This window comes from Centroberyx gerrardi, chromosome 12 (genome assembly GCF_048128805.1).
Source record: "Centroberyx gerrardi isolate f3 chromosome 12, fCenGer3.hap1.cur.20231027, whole genome shotgun sequence".
Lineage (NCBI taxonomy): Eukaryota > Metazoa > Chordata > Actinopteri > Beryciformes > Berycidae > Centroberyx > Centroberyx gerrardi.
This window is the reverse complement of record NC_136008.1, coordinates 14,618,265-14,638,071: the sequence shown is the minus strand read 5'-3', so window position 1 is coordinate 14,638,071 and position 19,807 is coordinate 14,618,265. Positions and strand designations below refer to the sequence as shown.

Below are 19,807 nucleotides of genomic sequence, written 5' to 3'. Positions count from 1 at the left end.
AATGTGTGCCTGTTGTGTTGCCCACGGCTGGGGAACCAGAGAAGCATCTTGGCAACACAGTCATCTTTGTTCTTTTCTAGGTCAAAGCTCAAAGATTTGATCTGAGGTCTAAGATCCTTTTAGGGATACAATATACTGTAGGCCTTTATTATTATGATAACACTGCATCTCATTATGCAGATATACTCTCATTAATATTCATGAGCCAAGCAGCCGCCAGGGAGGAGCCTGCAGCAGACACAACAATGAGCCGGCAAAATTAGAGTAAACTGAATCTATGAATAAAAATCTGAAGCCACAGAGGATTATTTACACCTGTCTGTCTGCTCACTGTGCCTACTGTACGATAAAGGTGCGTCACACACCACTCTAAAACCAAAACTGGCCAAGTTGTGAATATTTCAAGACACTTTTTTGCGCTCTCTTGGCATATGGATTATGTGCTTTGAACAAAATTTATGGATAAATATGTCCAAGTGAATAATTTCCTTCTTGCTCTCTGTCTTTCCCTCTCTCTCTCTCTCTGCTTATAGATTTTACTATATATTAATGGTACATTAACCTCAATTTACAAAGGGCATATTGTGAAGATGCCTTTAATACATCTCATGGCACATAGTTTTGCTGGTATGCTGAGAAGTAACTCTAATTAGAAAGCAAGAATGAATTAAACTTATGAAAGAAATAAACACAGAGGATTATTTACAGCGGTCTGTTTACTCAGATACTACTGTATATTAAAAGTACATTAACCTCTATTTAAAACAGAAAAATGAAAAAACACTGCTGTGAGAGAAATCACTAAAGAACAGAATCTCTGAATTTAAAATGCTCCCCAAGGGCTTTAAATAAGAATATGTGTTTAGTGAACTTGCCTGGTTAAATAAGTGTTGAAATTCATACCTGTGTATAAAGAAAAACACACACACTCTCTGTTCACAGCTTCCACTCTGTTTCAGAGCAGTCCCAATCTCAATCAATCATGATATATTAGGATCAATGATTTTTACATTGCTTTGAAGTTACCTACAGTATATCCCAAAAAACAGAATTAGAATGAGTTTTAGAATAAATGTTATAGACATACTTTTGAATCTCTGTTTGAAAACATAAAAATGATACATTGAGCTCAGAAGGAACATTAATCTAAGAAATAGTGGGTACATAAATATAAGGTAAAAACAAATTGAGTACTTAAAGCAATGATGAAGATTAAATATGACACTTACTGTCTGCCGACTGTGCCTAATGTACAATAAAGGCACATTAACCTCCTTTTCAAAACAGAGAAATGAAAATTGGGTTAGCCTTCATGGCACATTTATATGATATAGGAAAAGAATTAGGATGAAGTGAATCCATGAATAAATATCTCAGTCCTTAGAGGATCATTAACACCTGTCTGTCTACTCATAACTACTACTGTATGCTAATCTATTGTACATTTATGGCCTACTGGCATCATTTAAATGCAGAAAAATGAAAAAGCAGGTGTATTGTGAAGATGCACAGAACAGATCAAGACTCTTAGAATATTTTTAGTCACATTCAGTCATGGCATGACGGACAAAAATCGCTATCACATTAATCATTGATGAACTGAATTTATGAATAAATATATCTAACTCCATGGAGAATAATTTTCACCTGTCTTTCTCTCTGCTCACTGTGCCTACTCTACATTAAAGGTCTTGTATACTGACAGTGTGAGTCCTCTATTTTGGAGCAAATGAAACATTAGGAGTGTAAGACTCGGGTGCCGATTCACTAAGATTGTGTTGTGTGGGCAAATTGCACAAGATTTGTCTATGCACTAAGAATTATGAACATACCAATCATGTTGTAGTTCAAACAGCACTCTGCACCCAGTTAGCCCAACTCCATCACCAGTTGCAAGCACACTGTGCATACTAGGTCTTTAGGGTCAGTTACAGAAGAGAATCCCTGGAGCTGGAAGAGATTAAGGACCAGATCTACTAACATGTCGCAATTCCAGGCGCAGCGTAAAAGCAACTGCTGGTGCAATTGGTCCCACCAGGACAAGGTATTTACTAAAGTAGGGCACGCAAATGAGCAGAGGCGCAGAAAATTAATTAGAATGTAGAATTAATTAGAACTGCGCAAATGTAAGGGCCAAACAATGTGCACAATAGCCCGTTTGCTGCAACTTAATGATGTGCAAAAGAAGAGCAAATTTCTCTCCAGTGGAGCTGGAAGAGTTGCTGGCAGAGAAAACCCCAAAGAGCTCTCTGCTGCAGAGAGAGATGTTTTACCAGCACGTAAAACGGCACTCTGGGACGACATAACATATAAAGTGAAACACAGGCACCAGAAGCGCGATTTAGTGGAGGTAAAAAACGTGTTAGATTATAATAATTCTTCTGGGACAGCTTGTTCTTATGGTCTGTGCCATACATGTAGCTCTGAGGAGTCAACGTGAGAGTCCCAACAACATCCTAAAGTGAATGGCCCATCCGCTCCGTTGTAGCCAAATCATTGCCAATGGTAACCTTGCCAGTGGTTGTCCCTGACTCTCACTCGGCTTGATCATTTTTGAAATGCCAAGCACACATTTGAATGGCAGCATACTATTATATGACCGTTTTGGGGACTGATCTTGACCAGTCTACAGTATGTGCACCTGTTCTCACAAGAAAGCCTATGGTCATCGCTCTTTGCCACATGTGCTGAATACCAGGTTGCAGGCAAATTATTGGGGAACAAGTGATCTGCAGTTATTTATTCTCCCTGTCTTGACAAAGCATAGCAAAAGGATGATGAGTGTATATATTTAAAGATGCAGGGAAGAAGCACAAGACATTACATGCCACAAGCTGGTAAATGGTTCAACCAAAGTGTATGGGGGCAGCCTATGGGCAGTAGAGAGACAGACGGTTTAACTGAATGATTTCAGCTTCTGAAAATTTGAAGACAGACATTCTTGGATGGAAAAACCCTTTCCATTAATAGACTTGTTGGCAATGATTCCTCTGCCTGGCAGCAATAATAGCAACCACTCTGAAAAGCCAAACACACTCTCAAAAGATCTTATTTGCGTCCCAATAATTTGTGGAACTGATGTTGCATTTATTAATGTATTGGATGCTCTGTCTAATTTGCATGGCCTCACTTACAAATCATTCTTATGTGATAAAAATATTGAAATGTACTCATGCAGGACCAGCAGAAGCTCAGTGTAGCTGTATTTCAATTCCAGCACTATTAGACACACTCTGCACTCATTGCACATAGTTAGTGATGAGCATGACATTCCTATTTGACCATTTTGGAGGTACAGCAGGCATGGTATGCAGCATAAATCCTTCATGAATCAGGGGTATTTTAAAATCTCAATTCATGCTCTAACTCACAGACACTAAAAGAAAGAAAGAAAGAAAGAAAGAAAGAAAGAAAGAAAGAAAGAAAGAGGGTTGAGCTATTCAAGTGAAGAGACACTATCGACAAAAACAGTACCATTAAACATTTGCCCCTGCATCCCTGTGTGTGTGTGTGTGTGTGTGTAGGTGTGCGTGCATGCGTGCATGTGTGCTTGTTTGTTCTAATGAGCATCTGTCAGTACAGACCTGATAACCATGGAAACACCCGGGGTGGTGTCCTGCCCATGCTCAGTGCAGCTCTGAGGCTCTGAGGCTGTTCAGCGAGGTCAACATCTGGGCTGACACCTGAGCTGAAACAACAACTCTCACACTCTCATATCACTGTCATTTGAAAACCATTCTTAATAGCTGAGAAGTAGATTTTTTGGGAGATACAAAGCTTTCAACCAACAGCAGCAATTTGTTATTTCCCATGATGTTGGACTGTTCATCTTAGATTTATGAACAAGGACAAGTCTTAGTTATAGTCAAGCCGCAGTAGAAGCCTCCCATCCTGCATTTATCCAACATTAGTAAGAAAGCCATGGTAATAGTCTTCCCATCCTATATTTACTACACCTACTACTTGAGTGGTAGTCATTGCAGAACTCCTTCATCCTGTATCTATCTTGGCTTGCAGTGTTATGCAATTTAAGTTTTGCAGTAAGCTTAGCGATAAGAATGAAGACTTGCTGACAGCTGTCATGTCATTAACAGACAAAGTTAGAAGTTGCTCCATCACAAATTAATTGGAAACTCAATTATAAGAAACGGCAACATGGCCACTATCACTGGTTTAGCATAATTATGAAATGAACTCTAGTTGTAATCTGAACCTTGAGTCCACAAAGCTGCAGTTGTAGTTATAGTATTTCTGTGACTAATCAATCCGTTTCATTGACAAATATGTAAAATTGATTTTCCCACTTTTCTGTCCTCTGGCAAATGAACGCAATCATTAAAAAATGATTATTCTTCATTTTGTGTTGGAGTAAGAGTATGAGAATGTCTATATGCACACAACATGTGTGTGTGTATGTGTGTGTGTCTATGTGTGTGTGTGTGTGTGTGTGTGTGTGTGTGTGTGTGCGCTGTGTGTGTGGTCATTAAGTGGGCTGCTGTGTGGCCAGTTAAAGCCCCTTAGTGACAGCTAGAGATGGAAAGTGGGACTTAATGTTTCTGTGTGTGTGTGTGTGTGTGTGTGTGCGTGTGTGTGTGTATGTGTGTGCATGCTCTTGAATTGTGTGTCCTTGTTTGTGTTACTTGTAAGTGTATGTGTTCTTGATCCATTTTTCTGAGTGTGTGTTTGTGCATGTACTGTATGTTTGCTCTTGCTTTCTCAGAGCACGTTTGTATTGTTTGTACATGTTCCTCTCTCTCAGCAACAGCATGTATGTGTAAATAACTACTTGTCTGTGTGTGTATGTCTGTTAGTGTGGCAGTTTGTGCTCCTGTTGGTCCTTTAAAGTGAGCAACACAGGGTGTCTGTGTGTGTGTAACTATGTATGTCAGTTTGAAACATCACAGGGGACCAAGTATGTTATCCTGTGGCCCCCAGGGTGTGTGTGTGTGTGTGTGTGTGTGCGTGTGTGTGTGTGTGTGTGTGTGTGTGTGTGTGTGTGTGTTTGGTGCACAGAACCGTGACTGAGCCAGAGGCTTGGGAAGGTCACCTCACGTGCACGGCTCAGTGGAACAGCGCACGGCAGTTGTGCACGTGAAGCCAAGCACCAGCAGTCTTCCAAGGACAACAAAGTGCTTATCCAGGAGAAAGAAAGAAGAAGGCTGTAGAGCTCACTGAACACACACACACACACACACACACACTTCTATATGTAGGGATGCAGATGCACAGACATAAAAAAGCAAGCATGTTAATTCATGCGTGCATACACATTGTTTATGTCTTTCTCTTTATCTCACACACACACACACACAATCTCTATATCATTATCTCTCTACCATTCACATACACACCCACAGTAATGTGAGTATCTGCTTTTGTTTCTCTGTTTAGAAAGTAATCTGTCAATACTGTATGTCTGTATGACTCCATTGTATATTTAATGCAATTAATCCATGGTTTTACTTTGTTCAACTATTATAGAAATCTGGGGCACATAACTTACACCATATATGATTTCATAAAGCATAAATGCTATAGAACAATTGAATGTAATCTATTTTTTTCTGTTACTGTGTAGATCCAGTTATATATAGTGTTTTGTAAGTGGAGCTATCCTTTGCCTGCAACCCTCTTCACCCTCTTCTCTGCCATCGGTGATTCAGCTATTGTTTCTCATTATAAAAACCACCTTATTGTGTTTCTTATTATCCCAAGCTGCTCCAAGCAACTAGTATACTGCGTGTGTGTGTTTGTGTGTGTGTATATACAGTATAGCTGCCAACTGGAGTCTTTGCCTCCAACCTTCTCTCTCTTTCTCGACTCAGGTGTTTGTCTCTTCTATCCCCTCATTATCAAAACTACCTCATCCCCTCTCTCCTTCCCTCCCATCCCTTTCTTTCTTTCTTCCCCTCTCTTCCTCTCCCCCTCCTTCTCCTCTCTCCTTTCCCCGCTCCCACCCTCTCCCTCCCTACCTCTCTCCCTTCCTCTTTCCTCCCCCTTTCTCTTTACCTCTCTCTCTCTCTCATTATCCAACAGCTTGAAGCAACCAGTCAGCCATATGTGAATGTAACTGCCACCTCACACTGTTAGCTTGTATTATATTGAGTCTGCTCTTTGCCTTAAACTTTGCCCTAAACCTTTGGCTATTTCTGTTCTTTTTAACAGTCAAACTAATTACCTAAGCAGCTCGCAGCCAGCATTCAGCCATATGTGAATCTGTCTCGCTATTCTAGCTGGTTTTGAACTTGTGTTTGCCCTAAATTCCTTTCTATTCTGTTCTTTTCAGTCAAACTAATTAGCTAAGGAGCTCAAAACAACCATATGTGAAGCTTGCTTGGTAGCCTAGATTGTACTGAAACTGTGATGGCCATAAGCGCTCTCTCTCCTGTCTCTCTCCCTTCATTAAGGGATTTAATGAACTTTTAGACTTGACCATACACTTGTCACATTGTGGAAAATATCTCTGCACTGGTACTTCCCTTTATGCAGTTTATGAAGTGGTAACGCTTTATCCAGTAAGTTGTTACAGTAATATCATTTATTTTCCTAGTAACAACTTTTAATATTACCTCCTCTATAAATCATGTTGAAGTTAAATATTCAAAAACTTTTATGCCATCCCCCTGATTTGTTTTGGTCAGAATTTGTTGTTCTCTCAGTTGATGTGGGCACACACTAAGCTTTTCTCACTAGTTTGATTTTATCAACTGCAATAATCCATATGAAAGCTCTGAATCCATTGTTCAATAATCTAACGAAAACAAAAAAAACAGCCTTCCATCAGTGATTCTTCTTTTGGTCAGTTATGTCAGCTTGTCCTCTGAAATAATTATTCAGTCCAGACAGACATCCAGGTTAACAAGATGATTCTGTTCCCCACACAAGTGAGCCAGCAGCCTCTCTTAAAGTCCTCTCCACAACGATGACAACGCTATAATTCACTTCCTGTGTCCCAGAGGGTCGAGCGTGACTCGATCCAATCAGAAACCACGCCAATTAGACGCCTCGACTGGCACTTAATTACCGCTCTGAAGAGGCTGATGGACCGTTAATTAGCAGGACATTAACGAGGCTGATTGTTCATTAACAGCAGAGCATATTAGAGGAGATAAGACCCGATTGTAATGGACTCTCGTAGAGGAGAAAAAGGCTGGAGCTGTCTCTAATAGAATTAGGTGACCTGCTGCTGAAGTCAAGTGTGAGATAATAATGTTAACAGTGGCCATTAAAGGGGAATACCACTTACTTTTAACATTGGAATATGTCACTCATATAGCCTAGGTCTGTATTACTGCACACTCACTCCCCCACAGACGCACACGATCTGTCCAAGCACTTGGACGGTATTGAAAATAGTTTTTGTAGTAGCTAATTAGCTTAGCAGTGTAGTGGTCTGGCAAACACTAATGGGGTGGAACTTTCTGGTACAGGTCTGTGCAGATCAGGGTCCATGTTTGTTGTCTGGTAAGTATGCTATTGCTACAGTGGCTATTAAATTAATTCATCCCTTTGACTTTTTTCACAGTTCACTGTACATTTATCTGGGGTTTTACAAACGTAATTTATTCAATTGAAGTGAAAAGGAAATTCCAGAAATGTATGTGAAGATACAGTTGAAGATGTAAGAAAAATGCCAAGTATTAAACCTCCTTTCACGCCTGTATGGAGTGTTTGGTAGTAGCTGTGTACTTATTCAAAGACAATTTGGACTTAGGGTTACAGTTAGGTTTAGGAAACATCATTAGTGTACCAAGAGCTTTCCCCACCATGGGATGGGCTCTAGCACCGAGATTGCTTTTGTTTTTAATTATTTTGGGGGGAATTCTTTGACTTTATTAGATAGTGGAGAAGAAAGTGGAGGGAGACACAAAAAGCCAACAGGAAACCCCTCTTACACTGAGATTGAAGGCTTGGTTTCGGTCTGTCCCGATCTGTCTTGGCCTGGTCTGGGTCAGTCCGCTGTAAAGGTTCCCTGGGGAAAGAATGTTCTAACATCTCTGAGTCTTCATTTCACGCTTCATTTAGCATCACACTCTCCCAAAACACTAACTGTGTGTGTGTGTGTGTGTGTGTGTGTGTTTGGGGTCGTTCCTTTCTCTCCATACTTTCTCTCTCTCTCTCTCTCTCTCTCTCTCTCTCTCTCTCTCTCTCTCTCTCTCTCTCTTTCTCTCTCTCTCTCACACACACACACACACACACCCCTAACACACGCCCCATGCATTGCAGGTGCATGCAAACACACACAAACACAAAGTATGCACACACACACACGCTTAAAGTGGAAATGATAGTGAATGAGAGACCAGCTTATATCTACTGAAGTCAATAAGTACTGTATTGTTCTCCAAGGGCAAGCAGAGCATAAGGCAGAATGGACCCGAGCGCTCACACACACTCGCACACAGTGTTATGGATGGATGAAAGTTTTACACACACACACACACACACACACACACACACACACACACTGAGCCTATAGCTGTTGTTTTACTGCTAAAGTCAATGCAATTACCTCTCCCCTCTCTCTGCACTGTATCCAAAGTATGAGTTTGGCTGGGAGACATAAGTGTGTGTGTGTGTGTGTGTGTGTGTGTGTGTGTGAGACTTGGAGACATAGCTCATAAAGCCTCTGCAGTATCAACATAAACTTTCACTACAGCTACTGGATGAAGCGTTTAATGGAATTTACAGCAAGACTTTGCTATTCATTTTCATTTGGCAAAAATGCTTTTTTATTTCCTAGACAAACACACAAATGTGAGTTGCGATATAGACTTTTTATGTATTAATGTATGGATTTAGGTAAAACTTTATGGTCCAAAAAAAACAGCATTATAGACTCTCAGGGAAAATGGAATCTTTACAAGTTCACAGCAAAGTCAAACAAGATTATTTTTCCGGTCGGCAGTTGAAATTCACACAACAGCCATCAGACAATAAGTTGGCCTTAGGAGCTGTGCTGGCAATACAGGGTCTGAGACACAGGTACAAAGATACACACACACACACACACACACACACACACATACCTGAAAGCACGCGAATCCAATCCTAAAATGTAATAGCTTTTAAGCACAGTGAGGCATTGAGTCGCATCACCAGCAGTGGGAAGAGTGAATGGATGTGGGATATCATTACACACACACACACACACACACACACACACACAGTACACACATAGTGGTGTGGATAGATAGCAGCTATCATTCAACACAAACACTACGAATATGTGCACAGGCTACACACACTCACACAAACACACACACACGGACACAGCTTTGTTGATGGATAGGAACTATCATTGCACACACAAACACACACACACACACACAGGTAGGTATGAATGGATGGTCCCTCTCAGATGAGACTAGATTCAATCCCTGTGTTAGATTGGTTCTATCTGTCGTTGAGAGGGTTATAGGGTCACATCCCTCCTATTACCTCTCTGTCCACTGACACTTTATTCACCTGAATGTAGGTGTGACAGCCTGCGATGGATGGACCTAATCTGAGAGACAGAGAGAGAGATGGAGGGGGTGGGGGGTGGGGGGAGGGGGGGTGATGAGAGTGGGTGGTAGATAGAGGGAGAGAGATAAGTGAGAGAAAGGAGTGAAGTTGAGAGTAACGTTGAGTGCAATAGAGGGGGAGAGAGGAGGAGAAGGAGGAATAAATAATAAATATATATGGTAGATGTTGCAACTACACCTTTTTTTCTGACACCCTGTGGCTATCAATGGACTTTTACTTACCTTCCAAATCCAGATAAGTGTGGGACATTTCCTATTTGTTGTTCAGTTTGTCCCCTACATTCTTCCCAGCAACACAACTCAGTAAGATTTCATCAAGCATTTCAGAGCCTTGTTTGGAAGCTCCTGGTATGGCGCTTCCCGTACGAGGCACTTATCCAGGCTTAGCTCAGTATGGGCAGGGTTTTCATGCAGGTGTGGGCTTCACCCTAGTTCCACCTGCTCCAGCCTTTTACTCTACTGTGCAAACTCCGGTTCCAAAAATACAACATGTTGGCGCCCAGAAACCCCACTTCCCGGGCTTCAAGCAGGCCAGTTGAAAGTCAACGGGTAAAGTCACAGTCACTTTGTCCGTTATTTTCTACAGACTACGGTTTACACATACAAACAGGCCTGCAAGACCCCGACCTTCTGCTTTCTAGAGCAACAGAGCATGTGTGAGTGGTGGGGAGGGGAGCAGACAGGGAATGATGCACATACACAGAAAGAGAGACAGATAGAAAGAGAAAGAGAGATAGACTGACAGAGCTCTTATCAATCAGAGACCAAAGCAGAGTGCTAATCCTCCAGCCAGCAGAGAGAGATAGAAGAGGAGCCAGGAGAGAGAAGAGAAGAGAAGAGAAGACAGGAAAGGAGGGGGGGGGAGATGGGAGAGGACAGAAGGACAGGAAAGGGGAGAGAAGGAGAAGAAGAGGAGGTGAATTTGGTCCAATGAAGGACAATCATTGTCTATCAACATGAAGAATTACCTATCTCTCTCTGTCCCTTACGCCTACACACATGCACACACACACACGCACACACACACACACACACACACACAGGAACAAGTCGACCTGTGAGAGAACACTGATTGAATCTTCAGTGGGATTAACAGGGATTTAGCCCAGTGTAATGATGTCTGAATGAGTTGATCAGCTATCCGATGACAGTTTGCTGTTTGACCTCTACAGCCCAATAACAGCTGATAGCTCATCACCGCATTCAAACAGCGAGAGAGAAAAAAAAAACGAATATGGAACTCCTTGAGGCACAGATCGGTTGTTTTCATGGCTAACTGAACCATGAAACTGTCTCGCTGTGTGGGCAGCCATGGTACGATCAGATCTGTCTCACATGGGGTTAAAAAGCAGATTCCATGTGGTTTGTCCCTGTTTAGACAGTCATGATAAGATTAGATCTCAAAGTACAACCATGAAGGTTGTGGAGAAGGGTTCCCAAGAAGGCAAAAAACAAGAACAATAAGGGGTGGGGAACTACTTCTAATGCAAAAAGGAAACTATTTATTCAAGCTAACAGTCGCACAGACAAAAATGCATGCAAAGGCTGTGGAACAGTAAATATAGCTGTATGCAACGTGTTTTCAGTGGATATTCTCTTTGCTGCCTGAGGAAGAATGTATCTGCTCCAAATGTGTTGCCTAAAGTGTGCATGTTTTATATCGGTTCCCCTTCCTTTATTTTTCTGAGAACAGATCTGTGCCACAAATAATTGAAAATCAGATTCTGTGTGCTTGCTCCCTGTTTAGACAGCCATGGAGCAGATCATCAGTCAAATAAGGTTAAAAAATCTGATCATTCTATCTGTGTCTAAATCTAGCCAGCGTCTTTGTCTAGGTTTTCGACGTCATGTTGAAGCTGCTGGTTTTAGCATTAGGATTGGGGAAATGGTTCTAATTGAAACCAAAATATACTGTTCAACATTCATTGTTACAATATTGGAGTATATGGGCTGTCAATCATTTTCTCTGGAACATTAACATTTCAGATATCCAAGATTTTTGCAGGACACTGACAACTGTTGAAGTGGCGTCCATCATTTTCATAGTGCCGTGCCTTTGTTGAGGAGAGTAATGCTAAGCTGCTTCTGCTGTTAAAAGAGGTTCATCATAAACAACTCTTGAAGTAAAATAATTCATATGTTGAACTAGCATCTAACACTTTCAGAGTGCTATGTCTTTGTTGAGGAGAGTAAAGTAGTTTACTGTGCTACTTCTGCTGTTCCAATAGGTCAAAAACATAAATATGTGGGCACCCTGCTGGCTCAGCAGGCGTTGGAGTTGGTCTATCGATCAACTTACCCGAGCCGGTAGTGCAGTCCATTTCCATGACCTGACATTTGAGGATAGCTGTCATGAATTTTTCTTATACATTTAAAGAGAGTAAAATATGTCAGTAATGCAGCGCGCCTTCTGCCTCAGACAGGCAGCCAACGGCCTTTCAGCAGGCCTGTTGTGCGCTCCAGGCTTGTCCTTGTGCGTGTATGGGCCGGGCTCCTGTTGGGTTGTGTGGGGTTGGCAGGAGGAGTCATCAGCCACGGCCTTAATGGATAGCCTCATTCTCCCGTGGTGATAAAGAATCATCCTTCAGACAAATTTCTTTATAAGCCTAACAACAAAATATAGTGACGGCTACACTTACCAATAAACCATCGATCCGTGACAGCTCGTCCCTGGAGGTGAAGCCCGCCGAGCTGTTTTGCACAATGAATGAGTCATGTATCCCACCCGGCCATTTAGCAATGACATTCAGCACAGCCAAATGTGCGTCACATCACATATGGCCTGCGCATTCACTGAACGAAAGCCTTTTCTGTTGATGAAATTGAATTTGTTGAATGATTGCTATATTGCTGTATAGATTGCTATATTTTTTTTATTGCTATACGTGTGCAGGCAATTGGTCCAATGATGTTGGGAAATCCAGTGATGGCGTGGAAGTCCCTTTTCACCACAGCCTGTTGAACAGCAGTGTGGGGAACTGCATGTATTGTGGAGTCAAAGAAACTATGGCTTGAATGTCTGCAGGCATTTTACAGCTCATACCTGTCTCTCCCATCTCCCACTGAAATGTGCCAGTGGCCAAAAACCCGAGGGCAAAGAGGACCTAAATGAGCACCAGGTTGGCATTAGTGCATTTTGTCGCTCTCTTCCCAGTGTTGGAGAAACTTGGCGGCAGAGGTCCAACAAAATAGGCATCGGAAAAACACGAATCTACCGAGGAGCCGCTCTCTGAAAAACACACCCTGTGCAATGCAGCAGGTGCCGAATCCTCCGTCAAAGAAAGATGAGTCATTCTATGCACACTACAATCAATGTGTCAGCGATGGTTATTATATGATTGTGCTGTAGTCCTAAATTACCTCACCCTCTCCAGACTCAAACTAAAATTTAAAATGATTGTCAATCAGCCTGTCAAAATCACTGTACTTAGATGATATTAAAGTGTATTATGGATACTATATGCACTGTCCAATTTGCTTATGAATAATATAACATTTATATTAATTATGAAAAAGCCTATTCATTTGACAGCCTGTCCCTGTTTTTCATGATGGTCCTTCACTAGTTGGCAGGTGCTTTTCAACCACCTGCTGCTGTGCATAAAATTTACACAAATTCTCAAGCGTAAGTGCAAGTTGATAAATCCCACTCTGCTTAGAAGCGGTCACCAGCATGGTTCACGCACATATTTGTACGTACGCAGTGTTGACACATGATGGGCCTGGTTAGTGTTCTCTCCGCTGTGTGACCTGAGGCACTTGCACACTCAGCGAGGTTGGACAGCAGCAGCAGCGGGAGCCTCGTTAGACGAGGCGGAGCTCTGGCGCCGCCGTGTGGTGACAAAGTGCAACTGCAACGACAGGTGGCCGCTGCAGGAGTGTCTGGATGCATAGTGAGGATTCAGCGAAAAGCAGCCCACTTATGTGTCACAGATATAGACACAGTCAGGCAGACACCCGACAGACACACACACACACACACTGCAGGTTTGTATTACTACACTTGTGAGGACCTTCTTTGACTACACAAATAAGCAAATACACACACTCAAACATAAACACACACAACTTGATACTGCTATACTTGGGAGGTTTTCCTAGTGTAATCATTCTGTAACCCTAACCTTAATCTTCTTCACACCACACTTCATTAACCTTTCCTAATTGTAACCCTAACCCTGACCCTAATCCTAAAAATACATTTCCCCCTTATGAGAACTGTGAGAAAAGAAAAAAAACACAAGTTGTTTGTCTGGTACTACACCTGAGAAGACCTCTGGATTATGCAAGTAGAGTTAAGCCTCATTGAAATGCAGCAGAAATGCACAAACATGTGAAAGCACAGACGCATACACACACACACACACACACACACTCTGTTGGCCGTGTGCTGGGGTGGCAGAAAGCCTTGGCGCTGTTCATTAATCACTATGTTGAGGTTTTGATGCCACAGCAGGAATGGAAACACTAGTCTGCCTCTCATAGATATACTATACTGCCATCATCAGCTTCACTACGCTCAGGAGCTATAGGAGAACTCACACTGTGCATGACTAAGACAGAAATACTGTGCTAATACCAACACTTTCCTCTACCAAACGGTTACTGGTTACTGTTCTATTCTAATTATTGTTAGTATAGATAGATAGATAGATAGATAGATAGATAGATAGATAGATAGATAGATCATTGTTCTACTAACCCATAGGTGTGGTAATTGGTTTATTGTGCCTGGCACTGCTGGATGTAAACTAGTTTGGGCGTCACAGCTCAGTGATCTGCTCAGCTGGTCGTGTCAATCAGGCGATACAAGTTTAATTATCACAAGGCCCTGAGCATTTTGGTCTTGATCATTAAGATCAGAGCTGTGTCTTAACCTCCTAACCATACTAACCTAACCTGTTGTTATCAGGCAATTAACAGTAGACCTGATCAAATGATGAAAGACAGTCTCACAGTGACATAATCAGTCAACCCGTCAACACCTCATGAAATACAAATAAATTATACAGTGGAGGCTCATGCTTGTGTGCATACCAACGTGGTTTTGTTTAATAAAACAGAAATGAAATAAATATTTTAAAATTTTAAAAATCATGGTAGAGGTCGAGGGTGGACTGATTAATAATATAGCTTACTTGCTTCTTGTGTTGTGCTTAAGGATTTTGTGGCATCAAAGACTATTGGCCAATGTGTATTCACATGGTGCTATGTAACCAGGGCGGGTCCACTGTCATTAGAGCACTGAGTGGAAGGTGTATTGTTTATATTGGTGACTAGCCTCACTGCATTACAGGTTAGGCCTCATAGCTCAGTGGTTAGAGCACTGGTCTTGTAAACCAGGGGTCGCGAGTTCAATTCTCGCTGGGGCCTACACACAGTGCTTTTAAATAGTGGATGTTGGTAAATGTGCTGGTACCTGCACTTTGTGTGTTTGTATGGAAGAGATCAGTCATGTTATAGCGTGTGGCTCTGGGGATAATAAGCCTCTGAGGTGTGTGTATGCGTGACTGAGAGTCTGCTGTTACCAGAGCCAAAAGGAAACTGTAGCCTACTGATATAATGAAGGCATATTGAGACATGCTTCTATTAGTTTTATTAGTAGCTGTATGCTGAAGGCTTGTCTCTCACTTTTTATCCTTTAGAAATTGACTTCATCATCATCAATCTGACTTTAGCCATAGGACTACGGCCCTTTTTTTTGTTTAAATTTAATTTAATGAGCTCATTCTAAAAACATTAAAGTTCCATGATCATCAAAGGGGAAATTAGGCAAAGTTGAAGGTCTGTGCCCAATCTGGGGCTCAAAGTCACAAACCTAAGATTAAGAATCTCAAACTCTACCAGCTGAGTTAAACAGGCTCTCTGTTGCAAGTAAAGCCCATTTAAGAACTGTTGTTTTTCTATTTGAAATGGACAAACTCCTTTTTTGTTAAAAATCCATTAACAGTTATTTACATTCTGTGTGTATGAGAGATGCTGGAACCATGAGAAATAACACACATTCTACCACAAGGGGGCGTACAGCACCCATGCTACTCACAAAAGTCAGTCGACTACACTGCAGATAATACCTGCATTCACTATTTGGGTCAGTTTTCCCTCAAGGAATAGCAGGTGTAAGCCCACACCAGGCTTCCCCAGCCTTGGGGTGCAGCCCCATGTGGGATCGCCTAATGTGAAAATGCAATCTAGCCTGCCAGGAAATTTATTTGATCAAACGAGTTTAACAATATGTGATTGTTGATTTTTGAAAAACTCTGTGCAGCACTTTCTGTCCCCTTGAGGAATTAAACATTGCTCACATGCTCTGCATTCAGTTCACTGGGAACACAACATACTTTCATTTAAATGTTTTGGTCACAGGAAATTTCCAACCTCAATATGTGGTCACTGTCCCCAGCCTAGACATACTGTACATAGGACAGCGATTTATTCAACAGACTACCAGGGGCCTCATGTATAAATGGTGCATGCAAAATTTGGAATTAAAAAAAACGTAATGCTGTGCCGTCTAGTAAACTGCTGTTGCCAAGGGTTGGCACACAATGGGACAATCTGACAGGCCATTCACATCAGGATGTTTTGTTGGAAAGTTTGAGTCTTGCACTGAAGCCTAAGAAACAAACCTATACATTTTAAGAGTTTGTGGTCTATAAACTTACAAAGATTTGACACAAAGGTTATTTGTGGCAATAGATTTCTTTCCATGTTGCTTTTGAAGGCAAGGGTGTGCAGGCCATCAACTATTTATTATGGAATAATACCAATAATTATTAGAGACATAGAAACATCATTCCTGTTTGACATTCTATGTTGGAGGGATGATGCATCTTCTTACTGATTGGCCTGTCTTGGGAGTAATTAGTATAGTATAGCATAGCATAGCATAATATAGTATAGGCAGTAATTCAGAAATGTAAGTTTATTTTCTCTGAATGAAAAAAAACAACAACAGAAATTTCATTTGGCCATCTTGTTATGAACATCCAATACTCAGAGAGTCTTCTTGATGACAGCAGTGCTTTATACTGGCCAGCCCATGAGCTCCAGCATTGGTCCTTTCAGTAGCGTTCACATCTGGTCTGCCTCACTGTGAACAGCCCATGCTCTCAGAGTCTCAGCCTCTTGTGTCTCACGGCTGGCCGGATGGCATCCCACACTGACACGGGGTCAGTTCTGTTTTGTATCGACAACCTGCTGGAGGTTTAACGCCTTGCCGGGCTGTCAGGGCACGATGCAAGTCGCCTTTCGGAGGGCCAGGTAGCCAGTAACAACATCAGTGGGGAGGAGGCGGATGTAGGAGAACTCTTCAGAGGATGTGAAGCGCAGCTTGGTCTGGGGGTCGGTGTAGTTCGCCTGAGGAAAGACAAGGGAGATTCTTCAGTGTGTGTGTCTTTTATGAGACCTGGCAAACGTTATGCTGTTTGACCTATGATGTGCCTTCATGTGAGGCAGTTACTCACAGGGAGTCCAGAGATGTCAGAGTATTTCTTGGCTGGCTTCAAGGAGGGAGGGGCATCAATATTGTAGTCTGTGAACACAGATGGGTCATGCATCAAAATGCTGATGAGACAGACATCTTACCAGTGTTGGCTTATGTTTAACTTTATCAATAGTAGTAATACTAATGTACAGCTTGGAAATTCTCTGTACTGAACAGCACTGGGCAATATTTCAGGCTAGATTTACAAAGCCTCTATTTGCCTATAACAGTACACTACATTACACTAAAACAAATCCATTTAATTAACAAATACATTTAACTAACACAAAGTTATTGTATTGCTTAAATGCATACAACTTGCTATCAGTACACCACTGAGTGGGTTTCAGTTTCAAATAGAAGGGAAATCACTACAATAGGGGAAACTTTATTATGTGACAAAATATGGTCCGCATATGATAAAATGTACTTTTGTTTTACAAGAGCAAACCCATTTATGCTAATGTGAAACTAAAAAAAGTCAGCATGCCTTATATTGAAAAGCGACTGACAACAGTAATTTGGATGGTGCACTGCACTGTCAGCGTAATTAAAATCTGCTGTACACACTTTGTACTCAAGAATACTCCTAACATATTTTTTGCTTCTTGAAAAGACAATAAAACAATGCAACAATTCATGGCTCAAGTATTTAGTCTACCAAAATAAAAGCATATGTGCAAGTATATTGAATATAAGAAGGGGGGCTAATGACAGAAATACTGATAAAGACAGACAACTAGTCAGAATGAACAGAATGAAAAGGCACATGTACCAAGACAAAAAAAAACAACAACACAAAAACTCACAGTTGGGATCATTGACCTTCCAGGGTAAAGTCCGTTCCAAAGCCAGGATCTGTTTGAGATTCTTCCAGGTCCTGTTCTTTTTGCCTGCTGCCGCTCCGCCAATCCCAGAATGCTGCCAAGATTGAGAGAGAAAAACAGGAGGAACATATTGAGGGAGAAAGCAACCAAAGCAGATGGATCTGAATCCACAGAGGAGGACGCACACACTCACCATAAATGTGGGATCTTTGAATGGTGGAGGCTTCGCAGTGGATTCTGTGGTGGTTGGGCCGCTGTCTACTGCTCCCACTGCCTTCACTTCAGCCACGGTCTCTACTGCTGTTATCTGCTGAAACAGGACAGACATCTCTCCAGACAGTACTCCCACACAATAATCAAATCTGTTTTTAAGCCCTTGTTTTACATGTACGAAGCCTGCAAGTGTTTTGAATGTCAACAAAGTCTACAATTTGGTGATACACAACCTAAAGATACCATTCAATGAACATTTGATACCATTTAATGGACCCTGCATGTGCCCTGAAGTAGCCCTCAGGACACATGCAGGGTATGCACGGTACTGCCCAACCACATTTGCATCATACGTTTGTCAAAGCTGGGAAAATAACAAGATTTTTATTTACATATACATTTATATAAACCAAGTGCATAAGGCATCATATCAGGACATGTTTTTGCCTGGTCAGTTGTTGCCACCCTGTGTGGTATCAACATTTCTACCTGGATTTTACATTGAGCTCATTTGAACTCAAGATGTGTCAGAAAAATACAAATGAACAACAGCGACATGTTGAGGCCAATGATCTCAAAACTTGAGATCATTAAGTTACAATCTCAAACAAAATGCTGTCTGACCGTGCTGATGTGTATGAATGTACTGCCACTTCATTTTATTAGTTTCCCCAGTAAGGACTAGCGTAGCCATTACCATTTCAGATTCAGTAATAACATTACAGTCACTAAAAAAAAGTTACTACTTTTGTTATACCTCGAAAGATCAGGGTTAAGTTTAAGTATCCAACAACTAACTATATCCCACCTCATCCCCCGACTCGTTTTGGTCAGTATAGTCCTCTTCCTCTCAGATGACACAAAACTCGTTTACGAGGGGCAGTAACGACTTTCACTGGGTGGAAGTGTTCTCAATGATTTGTTTTTATCGAGCGAAAGGATGACAAGACCATTGGACATCCATCCATTTGGTTTCCCTGAATATTTTTAGGAGAACATTTTAGGAGTTAACGTTATCCTGATCATTTTAAGGTAAGAGATAATGCAACTGGCAATTGCTGGGGGGTGACACAAAAGTAATGAGTACGAGTAACGAGTAGTGTAACGAATCACTGCTCAAACAGTGTAACCACGTTATTTTGGAAACGATTAACGACAACTATTGAAAAATATATTATCTGCTGCTTGAGAGCTCGGCTGAGTGTCGTGTGTGTGTGTGTGTGTGTGTGTGTGTGTGTGTGTGTGTGTGTGTGTGTGTGTGTGAACTAGCTTGTCTTACCTGTGCTTGTGTCGGGGCTGCTAGTACCAACTGTCCCTTCTTCTTCTTGCTGTTGTTGCCGCTGGCCTGCGGAGCGGCAGAAGCTGCCGGACTAGCGGAGCGTTTCTTCCCTCGCAGAGCGGCAGCGCTGGCGGCAGCCGGCTGGCTCCTGCCGTTAGTGGGCAACTGAGATGCCATTTGTTGTGTACCAGCAGACAAATAGCACAAACACACAATGTAATAGCTGCTTTTAGCAAAGAAATTGGGAACTAGCGCTAGCCAACCGCCATCCGAAATGTAAACAACATTTCACCCGGATATAGAATCTTGAACTTCCTGTGGCGTAATCGGTTTTTTTTTTTTTTTTGGGGGGGGGGGGGTTAATTTTTTTTTTTTTGTGCAGGACTTCATCGCCTATTAAAATCATGTCACCCAGAACATTTAGTATTCATGGGTTCAAAGTGAAAACATTGAATTTCAATGAGAAACATGCAAG

The 19,807-nt window shown here is 41.7% G+C and overlaps 1 protein-coding gene and 1 non-coding gene across 3 annotated transcripts; one reads left to right on the top strand and one right to left on the bottom strand.

The window, feature by feature from the left end:
• Positions 1-14,827: 14,827 nt before the first annotated feature.
• On the top strand, positions 14,828-14,900 carry trnat-ugu (transfer RNA threonine (anticodon UGU)). Its single transcript has one exon. It is a non-coding gene; the product is annotated as a tRNA-Thr (tRNA).
• A 1,397-nt stretch (positions 14,901-16,297) lies between these two features.
• Positions 16,298-19,609, bottom strand: ino80c (INO80 complex subunit C). 2 transcript variants are annotated; one of them, XM_078287281.1, is made up of 5 exons: positions 19,333-19,609; positions 18,034-18,150; positions 17,823-17,934; positions 16,994-17,061; positions 16,298-16,886 (listed from the first exon to the last, which is right to left on the bottom strand). In XM_078287281.1, exons 1-5 carry the CDS (start codon positions 19,507-19,509, stop codon positions 16,755-16,757), a joined length of 606 nt encoding a protein of 201 aa, XP_078143407.1. In that variant the 5' UTR covers positions 19,510-19,609; the 3' UTR covers positions 16,298-16,754. The 2 variants fall into 2 exon arrangements, with proteins under 2 accessions (XP_078143407.1, XP_071772935.1); XM_071916834.2 differs by having other exon boundaries at positions 16,300-16,886; positions 18,034-18,147.
• Positions 19,610-19,807: the final 198 nt, after the last annotated feature.